This window comes from Oratosquilla oratoria, chromosome 26 (assembly GCF_046742065.1).
Source record: "Oratosquilla oratoria isolate Oo_2021 chromosome 26, ASM4674206v1, whole genome shotgun sequence".
NCBI lineage: Eukaryota > Metazoa > Arthropoda > Malacostraca > Stomatopoda > Squillidae > Oratosquilla > Oratosquilla oratoria.
Window position 1 is genome coordinate 4,478,776 of NC_134802.1, and position 22,333 is coordinate 4,501,108.

At 41.5% G+C, this 22,333-nt stretch overlaps 1 protein-coding gene across 1 annotated transcript in view; it reads left to right on the plus strand.

Moving 5' to 3' along the window:
* LOC143039236 (m7GpppN-mRNA hydrolase NUDT17-like) overlaps nucleotides 1-22,333 on the plus strand; it is a 149,756-nt gene that overhangs the window by 99,470 nt on the left and 27,953 nt on the right. The window contains exons 6-7 of the mRNA XM_076209106.1: nucleotides 13,024-13,156; nucleotides 14,625-14,718. Coding sequence (XP_076065221.1) covers nucleotides 13,024-13,156; nucleotides 14,625-14,718 — 227 coding nt within the window. The remainder of the gene's footprint in view (nucleotides 1-13,023; nucleotides 13,157-14,624; nucleotides 14,719-22,333) is intronic.

Here is a 22,333-nt window from a genome sequence, read left to right on the forward strand (position 1 = left end):
ATTCCTGCCCTTTCTTTGGCGCCTACCCCTGAACCCCTTCCTACAATTCCTGGACCTGAGCAATCTCCCTCACTTCAACAAAACGTGCCAGTTGTTTCTTTTCCCACTATTCCTGTCCTCCTCTTTCTACTCCTGACCATGTTCAGTCACCTCCAAAGGATATTCCCTCCTCCCTGCCTGCTCTAGATTCCACTTCACAGGACACTGTACAACCTTCGTCTGAACCTTCAGATCAGACTTCACTCCCTCCTTTCAGTGAACCTGCCTTGACCAAGTCTTCCACCCGTACAAAGCGAATGCGTTCTTCTCGCATATCCAAAGCTAGGAAACGGAATACCAAATTTTCCCCACTTCTCTAGAATTCTCTCCAACAGAGCAATTCTTATCTCCTCCCTTAGATGAATTGGTATTTTCCTCCTCCCCTGCTCCACTGTGCTTTCCACCATGTGTCGTCTTGCTCATGCAGTGTTAACCAGACCTGTGACTCTACCACCACATGAGTATTGCAAAGTGCAGATTCGCATTTTCCGAGCCCCAGAATGCGATGTTCTCTGTATGCCTGAATCCACCCGTGTCAATGGAATATCACTACTTTCAGCCATATGCACTACAACTAAGAAAGGTCATACTTCTTTTCTAGTTGCCAATGACACTATTGCTCTCCTACATCTCAAACTTGGTGCAAAATTATGTGATTTTCTAGTGTACCATTCATAAGTAAATGTCATAGATGACCAAATTTCTTCCTTGCCTGTTTGTACCATTACTTCCGATGTGCCTCATGCACAGGTTCCTATGGACGCATCACACTTCACTTCCCTTGACTTCCCCGATGCTCAACAGGGTTTAATCTCTATTTGCAATGCCTTTCGGCATGTCATTGCCTTGCCTGGTGAATTCCTAGGTACTAATGACCTCATTCATCATCACATTCCCCTTCGAGAAGGTTCCAAACCTTGCTACATTCCGGCTTACAGAATGCAGCACAGCAAACGTAGAATTGTGGACAAGCTCATTGCAGATATGCTTGCCCAAGATATTATTGAGTCCTCCATTTCTGCATGGAATTTTCCTTTGTTTGTTTTGCCCAAACCGGATGGTACTTTCCGTCCTGTTGTGGACTTTCGAGAACTTAACAAGATCACCATACCGGAAAGAACCCCCATCCCAATTTTACAGGATATCCTTCACTCTCTTGGTCAGAACAATACTGTCTTTTCAACCTTAAGCCTCATGTCTAGCTACTTCCAGATTCATCTTACCCCAGAAAGCCGACCCCTGACAGCCTTCTCAACCCCTTCTGGTCACTTTCAGTTCAAATGCTTAGCTATGGGTCTAACCTCTGCTCCTTCTGTTTCACAAGACTTTACAAAGGATTACAAAGGCGAAGCATGCCGACAGGGGACCTTTTGGTCCATATCTAGGTCGGGTGCGAAAAAACATAATAAACTAATAAATAAAAACTATAATAATGTAAATAACAGATAAAATACATAAATAAATGCATTGGTATAGTTAAATAATAAACAAACAGGTAATTAGAAAATAATAAATTGACATATAACAAAAAATAAATGAGAATCTAACAGACAAATTATAACAAAAACAAAAACAAATAATATAAAATAAATTATAATCATTACAGCATCTTGCTTAGGTGTTTATTTAAATGATTCTTAAAGCTTCGAACTGAACTACATTGCACTACCTGTGCAGGAAGTTTATTCCTTTCATTAACTACACGGTTGGCGAAGTTGTTTCTACCCACTTCCAAATTGAATCTATTTCCAGACAGTTTGAGACCATTGTTTCTTGTCTGATTCTCATTCAATGTGAAAATTTTGTCACATTTGATGTTGTCAATTCCCTTTAGAATTTTAAAGACCTGTATCAAGTCACCTCTGGGTCTACGATTTTTTAAGGAAAACAGATTCGTATGTTTTAGTCGATTTTTGTATGATCTATTTTTGATATTTGGAATCAGCTTTGTGCCTCGCCGTTGTACTTTTTCCAGTCTGTCAATGTCTTTAATGAGATTCGGTAACCATAAGGAAACAGCATATTCCAAATGTGGACGAACTAACGATTTATATAACTTGTTAATGAGTGATGGACTTTTGAAGTCAAAAGATCGCGCAATCAGTCCTAGAATCTTATTTGCTTTCTCAGAGGCTGAAATACACTGCTTAGATGATTTGAGATCGTTACTGATAATTACCTCCGAGATTATTTTTCACTATACACTTATGATAACGATTTCCAAATAACTTGTAATCGTACTTACTGTTATTTTTACCTATATGCATTACCTTACATTTACTGTTGTTAAATTTCATTAGCCACATTTCAGACCATTGCTGTAATTGATCTAAATCTTCTTGAATATCTAATTGGTTTAAGTGATCATTTGCCATTCCAGACAGTTTTGTATCATCAGCAAATTTAGAAACAGTAGATTTTAGTCCATGGCCTATATCATTTATATATACTATGAATAGAAGTGGCCCAAGAACGGAATCCTGAGGAATTCCACTTGTAACATTCTTCCATCTACAAGTTTTGCCATTTAAAACAAATCTCTGTTTTCGATCATTCAACCAATTACTAGTCCAACTTAATAGCCTACCACTTATTCCGTGTAAAGCTAATTTAGTAAGTAGTCTTTCGTGGGGGATGGTATCAAAAGCTTTTGAAAAGTCTAGATATATTAAATTTATATTGTTTCTTTTGTCATAATTCGAGATAACTGTGTTGTAGAATTCGAGTAAGTTAGTCACGCAAGAACGTTTCCGTCTGAAACCATGCTGGCTATCATTTATCAAACGGTTACTTTCTAAATGATGTTCGATAGCATCTCTGATGATAGTTTCCTTTATTTTTCCTACGATTGAAGTCAAACTTATAGGCCTATAGTTATTTGGTTTCTTTCTGTCACCTTTTTTGAATATGGGAGTAACGTTAGCTAGCTTCCATTCTCTTGGGACATCTCCGGATATGATGGATTTCTTGAAAATAATTTCTAATGGAACAACAATCTCATTTTTCATTTCCTTTAAGATTCTTGGATACCAACCGTCAGGCCCTGGTGTTTTATTAACTGAGTTTCTCTATACACCTTTTATTTTTTCATTTTTTATTTTTTACTTACCGTAGTAAGTTTACCCTAGACTTTTCACAGGTTTCAGTTTGGAGTTCACTTTGAGGTGTTTCGTTTACGAATACCGAGCTAAAATAATTGTTTAAAATATTACACATTCCTTCATTTGAATATTCAAGTTGACCGTCAGCAGATAATAGTGGACCAATGTGATTCCTAACAACCTTTTTATATCTAATGTAACTATAGAATTCTTTGGGATTCTCTTTGGATTTATCAGCGATATTCATTTCGTATTGTCGTTTTCTTTTCTTTTTTATTGTCTTTGTTAAATCTCTCTGTATTGATACATAACTTTCATAGTCATTAGAATCACCCGAGCACTTATATTTCTTATAAGCCTGTCTCTTTTTAGCAATACTTTTTCAGTTTCTTTGTCGAGCCACTTATGTACACTGTTCTTCCTGGCTTACTTGGTGATAACGTCTTTCTGTATTTGGTTGGCATAATTGTAGCTTCAAAGTCAATACCAGAACACCTTCAAACCCTTCAACGGGTATTTTCTCGTCTTACTGATGCAAACCTTAAATCTCAAGTTGAGCAAATGATGCTTCCTTAAGAAACAGATTCGTTTTCTTGGACATGTCCTCACTTCTAATGGCATTCTTACTGTTCCGGATAAAGTCAAAGCTGTTGCTGACTTTCCTCGTCCCAAAAACATTGAGCACCTTTGCTATTTTCTTGGACTTTCAGGATATTACCGAAGGTACATCCAGAATTATTCTTGTATTGTATCTCCACTTACTTCACTGCTAAAGAAGGATGTTCCTTTTCAGTGGTTGCCTTCCCAGGAACAACCTTTTGCAGACTCAAAGAATGCCCTTACTACTGATCCTGTCTTAGTTTTTCCTGACAATACCTTACCTTTCATTCTTTACACTGATGCTTCTTTCAAAGGTCTTGGTGTTGTCCTTATGCAGGAACAAGATACACATCTTCGCCTCATTGCCTTTACCAGCAGACTCCTCAACAAACCTGAACGTAACTATTCTGTCACTGAGATTGAAGCCTTAGTTGTTATCTATGCTCTTCGGCATTTTAAAGAAATTATTCTTGCTTACCCTATCACAGTCCATACAGACCACCAGGCGCTTCTTCAGCTTTTTAAAGGCAAGAACCTGTCCGGGAAACTTGCTCTCTGGTTCTTGACCATTCAAGAATTCAACCCCATCTTCTCATATGTGCAAGGTAAAGCAAACAGTGTTGCTGACGCACTTTCTCGTAATATCGCCACTATCAATCCCCTCCCTTAGACAGTCACTCTTACTCATGTGTGTATTCATGCAGCTCAAAGATCCGACCCAATGTGGAAATGTGTGATATTTTCTCTCGAGTCAGGAGATACATCAGACCTTACGGACTTGCCTACTTCCTTGGAAAACTTCAGATTCGTTGATGACGTTCTTTACCACGAAACCACAATTTCCAACAAGCATGAACTAAACAGACTTGTACAACAACTCGTAGTTCCTTCTGACTTAGTACCTGAAGTTCTGTTCCTCTTCCATAAATCTCTACTTGCTGCACACCCAGGTAAAGACAAATGCTTAACACAAGCCAGACTTCAGTACTTTTGTCTTACAATGAGAAAGAATATCCATGCACACATGGACACCTGTCATTCTTGTGCTTCCCATAAAGGTCATATTCACAGTAAAGTTCCCATTTTGACATATCCAACCCCTATCAATCCCTTTGACATGGTCATGATTGACTTTCTCATGTTACCACTCACTTCTAGTGGAAATCAATACCTGTTTGTGTGTATGGACCATTTTTTCCAGATTCTGCATCCTTGAACCTGTTCCAGACAAGACTGCTAAAACAATTGCAAAGACTTTTATTGAAAGATTATTTGACCCTTCACCACTCCCAAAACTCTTCTCTCTGACAATGGAAAGGAATTCAATAATGAGATTCTTTCAAATATTTGCAAATCTTTTCAGATAACAAAATGTAATATTATAGCGTACCACCCAAGTTCAAATGGGCTTGTCGAACACCAAAACAGAAAGATTCTCAATGTTCTCCGACACCTCGTTTCCGACCTTCACCTCTCCTGGAATAACCATGTCCCTATGATTCAGTTTTTCCTTAATAGTGCCATCAATAGGTCCATATCGGAGTCGCCTCACTTTGTCATCTTTGCTTCAGACAAGCAACTTCTATATGACCTCCTTACTTCAGATATAGGCCCTATTTACAACCTTGATTGTTTCACTTTCTAACTTCAGCACTCTCTTCAAGAAAATTACTCAGTCTCTTTCTCCAAAGACGAAACGGCCCATTTTCATAATAAAAATGCGAGAGAATCTACCATTGCAATAGGTGACATCGTGTATGCCCTTGAACCATTCTCCCTCTTCCAAACTTTCACCTAAATTCCTTTGTCCTTGTTTGAACCTACAAAGTCAAATTGCAACACCTACATTCAGGTTCAGAGACCATTATGCACCTAGACAACCTTAAACTCTTCTTCCGAGGTGTAGACTGCGAAAATGACCATCCGACTCCCTTGACTCCCCTTGACACATCTCCTTCTTCCTCTCCCCCTTCACTTTCACCTGTGTCCCACCCGTATAATCTTCGCAGCCGTAATATTTCTTCTTGAACCTCCTACCCGTCTAGGTGCCAAAGTGTTCTCCACTTGTCTCCTTTCAAAATCTTTATTTACGTGTCAAATTAATGCATGTGTCTGTTCTTTTGCATATATATATATATATATATATATATATATATATGTATATATATATATATTATGTCTTCATGTAAATCATTTGTGTATCCTTAATTGTACTGCCTTATATTCTTATACTATTCATGTACTTACCTTGCCTTTCTTGTATAATGTTCCATGTACTTTGTTCAAATTTGTACATCGCTGGGGTCAGCAATAGATAGCTGGCCGTGCATTTATTGTATATCCATTTTCATAATTAACTCAATATATTCAGCCTTAGGAATTATGAAAGTAATGCGTAATTGGAAGTGTGTATGTTCGTATGTATGTGTAAATATTCTCGAAATGATCAATTCAATTCTTGTAATGTGAAAGTGGGATGAATGTGTAATAGGATATCTTTGTACATATATCTATATTATTATATCATTTGAGTGCCTGTTGTTTTCTGTATGAAAGGGAATAAATGAAACTAATTGGGAAAATGACAACTTAGGTTTTCCTGCGTGCCCAGGAAGGACGCAGAGTCAGTTAGAGTGTGGACTGGATAAATAAAGGAAGTGTCTCCGTGTCTCCGTGTCTCCGTATCTCCTTTATTCCAAGTGGGGACAAACCAATGTTGAATATCCATCCAACACGCCACTTTCGCCACTTCCTCGAAGGCTCCTCATTTATCATCAACTCCGACTATCAACCTCTGGTGCACGCCTTCACGAAACAACAGGACGCTTGGTCTGCCAGACAGCGCCACCACCTCTCCGCCATCGCTGAGTTCAATTGCACCATCAGGGACGTTCCCGGTACAAAGAACCCCGTCGCAGACGCCTTCTCCCGAATAGCCATCGACGCAGTTCAACTCGGCCTCGACTACGCAGCTATCGTCAGAGAGCAACGGGAGGATCCTGAAACACTTGCCTACAGAACATCCATCACATCCCTTAAATGGCAAGACGTTCCTTTTCATGACAACCACACCATTCTCTGCGACATCAGTACCGGCCGCCCACGACCCCTCATCCCAGCCGCTTTCCGACGTCAAGTGTTCAATGTAATATACGGCCTGTTTCACCCTTCAGGGCGCGTCACTGCGAAGCTCCTGAAACAGAAATTCATCTGGCACAACATCTCCAAGGACGCAAAGGAGTGGGTCAGATCTTGCATTGCCTGCCAGCAAAGCAAAAATCATCGCCACACTGAATCAGGCATCGGATCATTCTATCAGCCCCGACGACGCTTCGCACATATTCATGTCGACATCGTCGGCCCACTCTCCCCGTCGGAAGGTCATCATTACCTCTTCACCGCCATTGATAGATCGACCCGTTGGTTGGAGGCCATCCCCATGAAGGATACTACCTCCTCATCCTGCACTACAGCCTTTCTCAGTGGATGGATCGCCAGATTTGGCCTTCCGGAACACATCACCTTCGACCGAGGAACTTGCTTCACGTCGCGGCTGTGGCACTTCCTCGCTGAACTCCTGGATACTACAGTCCACCACACTACCTCCTACAACCCTGCAGCCAACGGCATGGTCGAGTGAACCCACCGCTCACTCAAAGCATCTCTTATGACACGCTGCAACAACGGCTCCTGGCTACCCGAACTACAATGGATACTCCTTGGCCTTCGGACAGCCATCAAGGACGACCTCAACGTGTCTCCAGCATAGATGGTCCTCGGCCAAACCCTCGTCGTGCCCGCAGAATTCTTCCCCCAACAGGATTCTCCCGAAAGCCTGCAGTAGATGCGACGCACTGTCGGCAAATTTGCCCCATGTGTGCCGACACAGAACATCCACTGCATGGTATTCCGTACACTATGCTATTTTCGTTGGTGTGTTGTTCTTGTTTGTTAATTAAGACGTCCTTTGTTTTGCGCCCGGATTTGTATGCTATTTGGATGTCTGCTTTAGATAACGTCTTGGTCATGGCTTTTGCTTGTGATAATTGAGTTTCTATCTGAGAGCATTGAGGATTTGCAACAAAGAATATATAGAAGAGGAGATGTCCTACATATCTAATGTCTTCCGCAAACTTATGTATCTAGCGGGACTACTATCCAAATTGAGAAAGAAAGCGGAAGAAATTTACGCAAGACCAAAAAGTGACAAAGCTTCAGTAAAATATCTAGTAGTACCTTTCGCAAAGGAAGCAAAAGCCATGACCATAACGTTATCTAAAGCAGACATCCAAATAGCATACAAATCCGGGCGCAAAATAAAGGACGTCTTAATTAACAACCAAGAACAACACACCAACGAAAATAGCATAGTGTACGGAATACCATGCAGTGGATGTCCTGCAACATACTACGGTGAGACGTCGTGGGAGTTGACAAAGAGACTAAGAGAACATAAGAACGATCTACAACATCGCAGGACTTCAAATTCTCTGGTAGTGCATGTAGACACGGACGGGCATTTACCAGAATGGGAAGAGGCACGCCCTATCTGGACCGGGCTAGAGAGAAGAATGAAAAAGCTGGTCGAGTCCGCAAGCACAACACTGGGAAAGGTCAGCAACCACAGAGAAGGATTTGTTAATCTATCATTTGCAACCGCCAGGTTGGTTATGGAGGAGGGAGTATCGGACCAATCAGCATGCGACATTCTGAGACGTCCAGCCGGATGAGCCGTAAGGAGAATATATATATACTGTACACACACGTTGTCTGTCACTCTGAAGAAGACTTGTAGTCGAAACGTCAGGAATATAATGTTCTCGCTCTAACCCGCGTTTCTCTACTACCTTTTCCACTCATCTGTCTTACCTTCATGATATGTATATATATACATATATATATATATATATATATATATATATATATATATATGTATATATATAGATATATATATATATATATATATATATATATATATATATATATATATATAGGGTCTGGAAGTTTTCCAACCAGTACCCTGAGGTTTGGGTCTTTTAATGTGCGTGGATGTGGTACAGATGAAAGTAAAAGGGAAGAGATAAGCAGTATGTTTGTGAGAAGAAAGATGGATGTACTGGCTTTGAGTGAATCTAAAATGAAAGGAAAGGGCAACTGTGAGTTTGGGAGTGTAGCTGGGAGGTATTCAGGAGTGAAGAGGGCACGAGGGAGAAAAGGGGTGGCTATACTAGTAAGTGAAGAGATGAGTAAGCGGTAGAGGAGTGGAAGGAAGTTTCATCAAGGTTGATGTGGATGAAGGTGAAGCTGGGAAGGAAGATGTGGGTTTTTGTAAGTGCTTATGGACTTGGTAGTGAGAAGAGCGTAGAGGAAAGGGAGGGTTTTTGGGTAGATATGAATGAGTGCATAGAGGGATTAGGGAGAGATGTTAATGTAGTTGTATTGAGAGACCTTAGTGCTAGGGTAGGAAATGAACCAATAAACGGAGTGATTGGGAAGTATGGAGTTCCAGGTAAAAATCGTAGTGGAGAATTGATGGTGGAGATGTGTCTTGAAAGAGAGTTCATAGTAACAAATACAGTGTTTGGGAAGAAAGTCAAGCATAAGTACACATGGGAGAGAGTGGTGGATGGAAGGGTGGCAGATAGAGCGTTATTGGACTATATAGTGGTGACCAGGAGTATGGTAGGAAGAGTTATGGATGTACATGTTCTAAGGGGAGAGAGTGGGGAATATCAGATCATTTTCTGGTGGAAGGTAAATTGAGAATGGAGAATAGGTGGAGAAAGAGGAAAAAGGCAGAAGGTAGGGAGGTACTTAGAGTAAACTGCTTAAATGAGAAAAAACGAAAATGAGTATAAGAAAAAGCTGAAAGAGGAGTGGGAGGGAGTAAAGGATAGAGTAGAACTAGGAGTGGAGGAGGAATGGGGATGATTCAAGGAGGGAGTCATAAGATGTGCAAACATGGTGTGTGGAACTAGGAGGGCTGGAGGAAATAGAAGGAAGGGTAGTGAGCGGTGGGATGAGGAAGCAAAGAAAGGTGTAAAAGAGAAGAAGCAGGCATTCGTAGATTGGCTACAAATTAGGACGAGGGAATCGTATGAGAGGTACAAAGTAAAGAGAAGGGAAGTTAAGCATATGATAAAGGAAGCAAAGAGGAAAGCAGATGTAAAATGGGGTAAGAGTATGACAGAAAAATTTGAAAGCAATAAAAAGATGTTTTGGAAGGAAATTAAAAAAGAAAGAGGAGGCGAATCAAGTAGAGAAAGAAAGGTAAAAGGTGCAGATGGAAAGATGATAATGGAAGAGAAGGCAGTGAGAGGAAGGTGGGCACAGTATTTTAGGGAGTTGCTAAATGTGAAGGAGGATAGGGAGGGAAAGGTAGTTGCAGTGGGAAGCGCTAAGAAAGTGAGAGTGATGAGTGAGGAAAATGGAAGAGAAATAGTGAAGGATGAAGTGGAAGCAGCTGTTAAGATGATGAGAGCAGGTAAGGCACCTGGTCTGAATGGATGCCATGCAGAATGTCTGAAGAAAGGAGGTACAGTGATGGTTGACTGGCTGGTGAGGTTATTTAATGTTTGTTTAGAGAGGGAAGAGTGCCGGAGGACTGGAGGAATACCTGTATAGTTCCGCTTTACAGGGGAGAGGGGGACAAGTGTGAGTGTAGTAGTTTCAGAGGGATCAGCTTGTTGAGTGTAGTTGGGAAGGCTTATGGGAGGATCTTGATTGAGAGGATTAGGAGAGGAATAGAGGGAGTAATTGGTGAAGAACAGTGTGGGTTTAGGACAGGTAGGGGTTGTGTAGATTAGATTTTTGTGGTAAAACAGATATGTGAGAAAGCTATAGGAAAAGGTAAGGATGTTTTTTTTTTGGGGGGGGCTTTTAAGGATCTGGAAAAGGCTTACGACAAGGTAGACAGGAAGGCACTGTGGGAGGTACTGCAGATATATGGGATAGAAGGAAAGCTGTTAAGAGCAGTCAAGAGTTTTTACGAGAGTGGTAGAGCTTATGTTAGGATTATAAATGGAGAGAGTGAATGGTTTGAGGTAAAGGTGGGACTTCGTCAGGGATGTGTTATGTCGCCCTGGCTGTTCAATCTTTACGTGGATGGGGTGGTGCGAGAGGTGAATGTAAGGGTAGTGATTCAGGGGTTGGAGATAATTAAAGAGAATGGAGCAAATGGGAGATAAGCCAGTTGTTGTTTGCTGACGACACTGCGCTTGTAGCAGGATCAGAGGAGGTATTGAGGAAGTTAGTGACAGAGTTTGAGAAGGTGTGTGAAAGAAGGAAGCTGAAGATAAATATGGGCAAAAGTAAGGTGATGAGATGGACAAGGGGAGAGAGTGACAGTAGGCTGGAAGTGAGCATTAAGGGTGAGAAACTGGAGGAAGTGGATAGTTTTAGATACTTGGGTCCGAATGTGGCAGGAAAGGGAGGATTCGGGTTAAAGGTAGAATGTAGATTGAGAGAAGCGAGTAAATGCCTTGGTGGATTGAAAAGTGTAATGAGAAATAGACATCTGGGAATGGATGCTAAGAGGAGGTTATATGAAGGAGTGATTGTGCCGACAGCATTGTACGGGGCAGAAACATGGAACATGAGAGAGGATGAGAGAAGGAGTTTGAATGTGTTTGAGATGAAATGTCTGAGAAGTATGATAGGGGTTACTAGGCTGATAGAGTGAGAAATCAGGAAGTGAGGAGGAGAACAGGGGTGGAAAGGGAACTGGGAGATAGGGTTGATGAAAGAGTATTAGGATGGTTTGGACACATGGAAAGAATGAGTGAAGAAAGATTATTAAAAGAAGTGTGGAAGGTAGTGGTGGAAGGAGTGAATATGAGGGGGCGTCCTACGATGAGATGGATGGATGGGGTGAAAGGGGCATTACAAAAGAGAGGAATGTCTGTGGAGAAAGGACGGGAGAGAACAGAAGATAGGGGTGAATGGAGAGGGGTTGTGTATAGATGATGCTGTGATGCATGAGGGGGAGTGGGTGGTGGATGGGGGTGAGGAAGTATGTATGAAAAAAAAAATTGACACAGCCCGAAGGGATTTCTCCCCATCTTCTCATTTTCTGCATGAGGGGACGGAGAGGGGTGGTCGCCGAATTTATGAAGCGGCCTTGCTGTGGATGTGCTGTGTCTTGCGACACTGCTTCTGACCCAGGGCAGTGGACAGGATGCAGGGATGACCCGTCATCCAAGAGGTGCCAAGATAAGAGGGAGGGAGGAGGGTGGAGGGGAGTGGAATATATAGGAAATGGAATGGGTGGGAGTGGTTTCTATGCCTTTTTCTTTTTGGCTACACCCCGTGTAGTGGGAAAAGCCTTTGGTATATGTATGTATATATATATATGTGTGTGTGTGTGTGTGTGTGTGTGTGTGTGTGTGTGTGTGTGTGTGTGTGTGTGTGTGTGTGTGTGTGTGTGTGTGTGTGTGTGTGTGTGTGTGTGTGTGTGTGTGTATTCACCTCGGATCTGCTGCAGCCTCTTTTCGAGACAGCCAGACACCACCCTACGGCAGTGAGCTCAGAGCTCATTATTAGCAGATCTCTGGGTAGGTCTGAGACCACTCACACTCCACACACCGGGAATGCAAGGTCACAACTCCTTGACTAACGTCCCGTACCTACTCGCTGCTAGGTGAACAGGGGCTACAAGTGAAAGGAGACCAACCCAACTTGTCTCCGCCCGGCCGGGGAATCGAACCCCGGTTCTCCGGCTTGTGAGGCCAGTGCCTTACCAATCCGCCACCGGGTGTGTGTGTGGGGGGGGGGTGTTATGTGGAGCTGTGGGGGTGTGGGTAGGTGTATTCACCTTGGTCTTTGGATCACGTGCTGGACCCGGAAGAGAGCTCAGAGCTCGTATGACCGATCTATGGGTAATGCTGTGACCTTACACGCACACACACACCCAACACCCCGCCCAAGAGAGTTGGAGTAACGACTCGAAGCGCAGCAATAATCAAATTATTTTAGGCCTGGGCAGGATTCGAACCCGGACCGCAGTAGTGACAGTCGGGGACTCTACCAACCGCGCCACCGAGAGAGAGAGAGAGAGAGAGAGAGAGAGAGAGAGAGAGAGAGAGAGAGAGAGAGAGAGAGAGTGCGTGCGTGCGTGTGTGGGGGTGGGGACAAAGCTAGTATAAGGAGCTGATAATGTCCGCCTCTTTGGTTATTAGTAGATCTAATCACATGAGAATGTCATCTTCTCTTATCCAGATAATTTCCTTTACCTATTGGGTCACTTTTCTCAAATCCCAAATTTTCTTTCCTACCACCCGCACAGCTACAGAGCGATGAGACGGATGCCTTCATGTGGATGACAAGAACAATGGCAGAGATGGCTGTGCTCGGAACCAAGAGTCATAATTTTGAAGAAATACCTATATGGACAATTCCAAGCCAAGCCGATGGATCAGGTAAGAGACCAAAACACAAAGCTGTATTCATACATACATACATACATATACCAAGGCTTTTTTTTTTTCCTTACCAGGGGGGTAGCCAAAAAGGACAAGGCACAAAAACATTCCCACCCATTTCATCCCCGAAAACACTCCACACCCCTCCACCCTCCCTCCCATCTTAGCACCTCCTAGATGACGGGTCATCCCTGCACCCTGTCCACTGTATTCAGATTTGTTTAAAGATTATGTATAGCTCGCCCACAGTCTGAGGGATCCGAAAGTCAAAGGAACATCTTGAATAACTTCCTAATGTTCTTTCCTCCACCAAAATTATCTCATTAAGACGCTTAGAAAGGCATTTTTCACCAATTAAGAACACTCAAAAGTTGTTAGTGATATTTCAAGGAAAGCATCCTACGAATGCCCTTCATCGTAGACTTACTGTATACATAAATCCAACTGTTTTGATCCAATATTGTGGCTAAACTTACTTCAACTCAATTTTACTAACACCCGTGAAACTATAGAAAGATATAACCTACATCTTGTTAGAAGTAAGAGTCAATGAAAATCTGGCACTGCCCAGGGCTCGAACTTGGGATCTTACACTATTGTCGCCTCCAGTTATCACCTGCACATCTCCCTCCTAAGATCCCAACCCCAGTCTGGGTTTGTCCACCGCTACGCGATCCTACTCATTGCTTCACATTAGAGATAGGGAGTGTCACTAAAAAGCTGATACCGTATACTTGAACCCGGAACCTTTCATTTGCTGAGTTGGCGTGCCTCCCTATTACATCATACTGGTCTCCAACGACTAGCCGCACACTAAGTCGAAATTCTTTACATTTACTCGTGAAACGAAATCATCGCTTAACTTGCGTTAAGTTCTCTCCCATTCTGTATCCAATTTTACCAGGAGGTACATTACTTTTACTTTTGGTTTAATGGTTGTCTCTAGCTAAAAATCTTGCCATCCTCAGTACCATGATGCAAAAATATCACCGATATAGTTAGTATAAAGCCACACCACACATTTTGCATTCTACATTTTACTCTACATTACAACAGTCACTACAATACTACTCCATACCAGCTACTACAGATTTAAAATGTACCTTTATTTTATTTGCCTATTCTTTTATTCATAAATTAGCAACCCAGAGCTTTATTACCTCTAAGGTAACGCGTAACATGGGAGTTTGTAAAGGCTCAGTTCAACTCATTATCAATGTGTATAGGTGTTCGGTGAGCGTATTAACCAATTGTAATGGAGATCGAGCCCGGGAGATGTTATCGTAGCCAATCTATCAAGTTTCAATGAATGGCCAATCATGGGCCTCATTGATTTGAGCCACTGAGACGGGACGATTAATTCATGATGAAGTGCATATCATATTTCAGTAAAAGGTTAGATTAATTGATAAATTGTTATCGATGTATTAAATTTGCTAATACATTTTCTTACGTAAATCATCAGTATCCTTGAAGAAAACCACTTTGGGCCGGGATGTACTCTTTAACAAGATGCCAGTGCCAGGCACAATAGTAGAACGCCTCACCACTGGGACAAGGTAAGTTTAATACAAGTGACCAAGGAAAGCTGGAATTCTTTAAATTTTGTAAATTCAAAGAAACATTAGAAAATATGTAAAGATAATAGAAATTTCAGTATGTAACACTGAAAACTCCAAATAACTATTAAGAAATCATGTTTAGCCATATTGATTCTGCTTACTCAGACGTCTGGTACCTTAGTTAGTCGGGAGGTTTATCCCAAACCTTCTCCACTCTACACAGTCCTGGAGAATAACACCAACTCCTTAAGTTCGAGGTCACATATTGAGACATTTTTCTATACCAGCTTCCTGCAGGTCTTAGGCCTCCTGGGTTCTGGTCAATTATTCGGTGAGCGTCTCAAGTTGGTAACATCCTCTGAGCATGCCCACTCTATCTGATCTGACTTCGCTCAGTTCTAGTTGAAATGTGCTGCACATTTAAAGTTCTTGTAATAACGTTCTTAATACGATCTCGCATGACTATGATATGAATGAATCTTAATACCGTAATTGCAAAAGTCTGCAATTTTATTTTGCGAATTAAGATATGATTTCTGTAAAGAAGTGTTGGATGTATGGTAGTACATGAAGCTCAACTTTTTGTGGAAAGTTCTTGTCTTTCAAAATAGCGTACAGTGAACAAATATTTCTGCACTTTCTTTTAATTGTTTCATTTCAAGCTCTACTTTCCCATCAGATGTTATGGTGTTTTCTAAGATAACAGCTTTATCTACCTTCCATGTGTCGATGTTGCTTAATATGATTAATTTATGTCGCTTGACTTTCCCAACATGTATATATATATATATATATATATATATATATATGTGTGTGTGTGTGTGTGTGTGTGTGTGTGTGTGTGTGTGTGTGTGTGTGTGTGTGTGTGTGTGTGTGTGTGTGTGTGTGTGTGTGTGTGTGTGTGTGTACATATATATATATATATATATATATATATATATATATATATATTTTTTTTTTTTTTTTTTTTTTAGGGCATTGTCTCATTACTAATGCAGCACTGTCTTTTCTAGTTAACTTGGTTCATATGAAAATATCCCTCTACACCTGCGATGTAGCTTTGCTGTTTTTTATTTGTGTTTTTAACTCCTGTTGACCTTTATCTTACTTTTCCAGGAACTCACTCCCATTCCAAATGCGGTCGTGCTGGTCGCTAAGCGATCCATGAGATCTTGTAGTTCTTGGTTTGTGCTGGTCATGAGGTCGATGTAGTTGGCAAAGAGCAAGTTACACATTCTCCTACCACTAATAGAGATCGATGTAAGGTACTTTTCTTGCGTTCTATACGATGCTTCCTAGAAAGATGCTTAACAGAGCTGGGGATAACAGGCAACCCAGGTGGACTCCAACTGAGGTGATGGAGAGCTCTCCAATATGATTAGTGAATAGCACGGTGCTATTTCCATGTTTGTATAATGCTTGGATGGTTTATACAATGTCTTCGTTGATGTTGAATTTTCTCATGATGTCCCAAAGCCCATCACTCCAGACGTGATTAGAAATATTTCTTGAAATCTATATAATTATGGAAGGAATTTTTCTGATGTTTTATATACATATATATATATATATATACATATATATATATATATATATGTATATATATATATGTATACATATATATATATGTATATATATATATGTATACATATATATATGTATATATATGTATATATATATATATATATATATTATATATATACATATATATATAAATATATATATGTATATATAAATATATATATGTATATATATATATATACATATTCCTCACTGGTAAGTTAAAATTTTACTCTTTTGTACTCATTCCTTTTCAAAAACCGGCCTTTTTTCTGATAGAATTTCCTTTGCTGCTGGACATATCATTCATTACTATTTTCAGTAATATGTTGCCCCATATTACCTCTCAACATTTATAGTTGCCCATTACAATTGCATTCTCATTTTTTTTATGAAATTTTACAATTGCTCGGCCATGTCTAGTTGTTCTCTGTACTTTGTTTCATTCCATATTCTAGTTTTTGGAGCAATATGATATTTCTTTTTCCACGCATTTCACTTCCGATTCTTATATTCAATTTGTCAGTCACTCCTCCTATTTCCATGTCTTCCAAGTTGATGATTATTTTCACTGCAATCATCACATCTCCCATTTTTCTTTCCCTGTCCCTTCTCTATATATTTTCCCTCGCCCACCTCAACATCAATTTTTCCATTGATCTTGGTTTTGAGAAAGCACATTTTCCCTGCTCCTTTAACTTTTCTGTAGCTTTTTTTTCATTTTGCTAATATCAATCTATCTATATTTGTGTAGGATATATCTCATGCTTTTACTTTTTTCTTTTGTTTCTCCTACTGATACTGAGTCTTTTTTTTTCAGAAACCACTTCCTTATTTCTTATCTGTTACTCTCCAATAAAAACTATAATCTCATTTTCGTTCTTTATCTCTCCCTTCCTCTCATTCTCTCTCTCTCTCTCTCTCTCTCTCTCTCTCTCTCTCTCTCTCTCTCTCTCTCTCTCTCTCTCTCTCTCTCTCTCTCTCTCTCTCTCTCTCTCTCTCTCTTTAAATATCTACCAAACTTAAATACATCTGACACAAGACAATAAAAATGGTTGGAGGGAGCCTTGTAGAGAAAGTTCTGGGTGGTGCAGAAGTACTTTATTCTCTTAGGTATCGACAAAGTTTCCTCAGAGACAATGATACGAGCATGTTAGCAATTTTTCTTATGTATATATATGTACACACTGTTACAAACCTCTCTAAAGTACCAAAGGTTCACCGGCCTTGTGAATGCCAGAAGTTTGTAACATCAAGGGAACCCTTTAGACCCTATGTCTATTACGGGTTCAAACGGTCAAAAGAACTGAATAAGGTCGCCACCCGGTCGGACACCGGGAAAAGAAAATCAAACTAACTTAACTTAAAGAAATATAATTAAATAAATTATAAGTATGAAAGTTAATACAAGTAAAATGACACGAAAATAATATAACAAAGACACACTATTACAATTAAACAAACATGATTTTACATAATACATCTGACCTCTGATCATACATTTGACATTACACAAAAGACTCTAGTTCGAAGGTTTTAACGGGGTTGAACAGACGTAAGACCGGGTCACAGATCACCAAACAGTCATGAAATATAAGCTAATCCTAAGCCCCAATACTACTCACTCCGCGTTCACTTATTATAGGGCTCTACAAAGCTAAGTCCTAGTCAATCTGGCTTGCTGCTATATCAAGGGAAAAGGGTACTAACCTCAAGGCTGGCATTTTGAATCTGACCCGTATAGTAGGTCTAAGCAGGGTCTGGACAATCGTATAGACTCGTTGGATACTGCAAGGGGGCGGGATTTACCTAGCCTGACGAGCCTACATTGTTTAAGCGGGAAATACAAACGAAATATTTTTACGTCACGGCCTGTGACGTAGCAGAGACGCATGCGCAATGGACACTTGAATAATCAACATATTACCAAAAAACAGTCAATATTATTATAAACTAATACCATAGTTACATTAATAAATACATACAATACATAATAAAGAAAATACCTTACGGTGACATATATTTGGTCATAACCAAAGCAGCACAATACGAACACACGTAACATGACATCTCCTCGAAACAACAATTACAATTACATATTTGGCAATTATACATCGCAGATGTAACACCTCCCCACCAAAAGAAAAAAAATCCTGAAAAGAATTTTTTTTCTTTACTTTCGGCAGATATGTGCTATGATCTAGACAGACAGTCTGCTATCACATTATTCCTCCCAGAAATATGTTTTACATCTAGATTATATTCTTGTAAAAATAGACTCCACCTAGTTAAGCGGAGGTTCTTCTCCTTGAACTTCTGAATATATTTTAAGGGATGGTGGTCAGTTAACACAGTTACATTTGCGCCAACAGGGATATATACATCAAAATGTTTCAAAGCCAAAATAATGGATAATAATTCCTTTTCAATTGTGGAATACTTTTTCTGAGCCACATTCAGTTTTCTGCTGAAGTAACTCACAGGATGATCCACAGTGTCTTTAGCTTGTAATAGTACGGCACCAACACCATTGTTGCTGGCGTCACAATACAGAGAAAATGGTTTCGAGAAGTCTGGGGCCTGCAACACTGGAGCTGTACACAAAAGGCTCTTCGCTTGAACAAAAGCGGTGTTGCAAGACTCAGTCCACTGGAACTTTGCTCCTTTCTTTAGCAGGTCGGTTAAAGGAGCTATTAAGGAAGAGAAATTATAGATGAACATTCTATAAAAGGCAATGGTTCCTACAAAACTACGAATCTCCTTCTTGGTCTGAGGTACTGGAATTCTGAGAATGGCTTCCACTTTGGCCTGGGGAGGAGCCAATTCTCCTTGTCCGATCACATAACCAAGATAATGCACCTTGGCCTGAACAAATTCACACTTTGTTAGATTGAGCACCAAATTGGCAGACACTAACTTGTCAAAGAGTAAGGTTAGACGATCCAAATGATCCTGCCAAGTGTCACTATACACTACGACATCATCGAGGTAGGTTACACAGCCAGGTATGTCCTCGGTAATTTTATTCATTAACCGTTGGAACGTGGCAGGGGCGTTGGTCATACATTGGTTAAGTCTTTCCCAATGCGTCGAAACAGGAGATAGACTGAGCACGGGGTGTCATGGGCACTTGCCAATATCCACGGAGCAGATCTAATTTAGTTATGAAATGTGCCCCTCCTACTCTATCTATACACTCTTCTAACCTAGGTAAGGGGTACGAGTCCCTTTTGGTCACTGTATTCACGCGTCGGAAATCGACACAAAACCGCTGAGTACCATCTGCTTTCGGAACTAAGATCACTGGCGAGCTCCACTCACTTTGTGCTGGCGTAATTAAACCGTGGACCAGCAATAGTCTATTTCCTTCCTGATTATGGCTGCTCGTTGCGGGTTGACACGATACTGTGCCTGCTTAATAGGCTTCGCGTCTCCTATATCAACATCATGCAGAATTAGGTCAGTCTTTCCAGGAGTATCTCGAAAGACCTCCTGATACTTACTTAACAAGGCAGTTAAGTCCTCCCGTTGTGTAGCCGTGAGGTGGTCCAGCTTATCCACTACCTGGGGCCACCCTCCTGCATTCTCCTTCCACGGCATCTCTAAGGTGGGGGAAATAGTGTCCTCGTCTACTTCATGCATGAGAGAAACCGTACAAACACTCGTGACAGTTTCACCCACCGGGTTCTGCTCCCTTTCTCGATACAACTTTAACATATTCATATGGCATAATTGTTGACTCCGTCTCCGATCTGGAGTGGCAAAAATATAGTTTAGTTCCCCTACCAGTTTCACTACCTCATAGGGTCCACTGAACTTTGCCCTTAAGGGGTTACCTTGAAAAGGCAGCAGGGTCAACACACTATCACCGGGATTAAATTCCCGTATTTTGGCATTTCTGTCATAATGTCGCTTCATTCTTTCCTGAGCACTCGTTAAATTTTCTCTGGCCATTTCCCAACACGCGGCCAACTTACCTTTCATGTCAGTCACCGACTTCGACATGCCCTTAGGGGTAGAACTATGTCCTTTCAATAAACATTCTTTCAGGACTTTAAGAGGTCCTCGAACCTCGTGCCCGAAAACTAATGCAAAAGGCGAGAGGCCCAACGATTCGTTAGGTACCTCACGCACTGCAAACAACAGGTATGGTAAGGCTTGGTCCCACCCCGTATCATTTTCTAAGCACCATTTCCTCAACATTGTTTTTAACGTTTGATGGTACCGTTCAAGGGCACCTTGACTCTGAGGATGGTAAGCACTTGACGTCACTTTCGTTATCCCCAGTGCTCCCAAACTCTGCATAACCTCTCTAGATAAAAACACAGACCCCTGGTCTGTCTGTAACTCGCGAGGTAGTCCCCACTTCGTAAAGAAGCTAATCAGCTCATGCAACACCACTTTGGCGCGCACTTTACGTAGTGGTATCGCCTCGGGATACCTAGAAAATGTATCCATCAAGGTGAGAATATACTCATGTCCCCTAGCAGTCTTAGGCAACGGACCCACTATATCCACGACAACCTTAGCAAAGGGTTCCTCTCCTACAGGGATTGGTTTCAAAGGGGCTACAGGTACAGGTTGGTTTGGTTTTCCTACCAACTGACAAGTGTGGCAAGTACGGCAGTGCTGTGCCACATCCCTTCTAATTCCTGGCCAATAGAAATGTTGCCAGATACGGTCTAAAGTTTTGCGTACACCCAAATGTCCAGAAAGGGGACTATCATGCCCTAGCCGCAGAACTTCTTTCCGGTAGACCCTCGGCAACATCGCTTGCCGTCTCTCGGACCACACTGCATCATCAGTGGGGCAGGTACTTTCCACCCATCGGCGGAATAGTACTCCCTTGTCCAGGTAATACTCCTCTGATAGTTCACTACCACTCTCTACCCTTTCATATAGTTCCCGTAAGTCGGGATCGACACACTGCAAGTCACTGAGACATCTTGTGCCCGCCTGTTTCTTTTCCATAAACAAGCGAGTCAAGTCATACACATCGGTTTCACTTACTTGTTCCTCCTGGAACAGAGGCTTCAGGTCAAACTCTGCTTCGACCTGGGCTTCCTCACTTGGGAGTTCTTCCTCGGGGTTCATACTGTCCTCACATTCAGGTTTTCCACAGTTTTCCCCACTCGAGACCCTTACTGGTCTCACCTGGTCCTTAGACCACTCCCTCTGTGCTGCCATCGCCCTCGTAACAGCGCAAACCGGAAATAACCCCGGGTGCTGTCTCTCTAGTTGCTCGGTCTCTTCCGAAACAACCGGTACCTCCGAAACTATGGGTGTGGGACACATCTTCCCACCAACCAAATCATTTCCTAATATAACATCCACACCTATAACTGGTAATTCATCTACCATCCCTACCATAGCCTGTCCCTCGTAGAGAGGCGACTGTAGGTCTATGGATACTAGAGGTACCTTGGCTAGGCCCCCTAGGGAACTTACCGTTACACTCCCTCCAACCACTGGACTTCTCACCAGACTACTCAGTATTAGGGACTGGAGGGCTCCCGAGTCCCGTAGGATGGTGACTCGTTTCCGGTCTCCTATGGATATCCAGCCTTGGAATAAAAATGGCTGATATCCCTTTAAGTGAGGTTTAAGTTTACCCTCCAATTCATCTACTTTACCCCCATCCATCTCTGATGGGCTGTTACCTATATAACTCATCAATGCCACGGCTTTGGCTTCACTCTCTCCCTGGGCCTTGCCCTTATTGGAGGTGCTCTCAACCTTATTTGTTAAAGATACGGGCTTGACACCTTCCATCTCTCTTCGTCTCTTCCAACAATCTCTCATTTGGTGGCCTACCCTTCCGCAATAGAAACATGACTTAATCATTGATGACTTACTACAGTCATCTTTCTTGACTTCTATGGATTTGGTAGGTGACCCACCTGATGAGAGCGAGATTCTCTGCCTATTTATTGCCAGGTCTCCTTTTCCCTTGTGAGTAACCGAGAACTTCCCTGCAGGTCTTATCAATTCATACTTATCGGCTAACACTGCGGCCTCCTCCAATTTGGAGACTTCTTTTTCCTGAAGATAC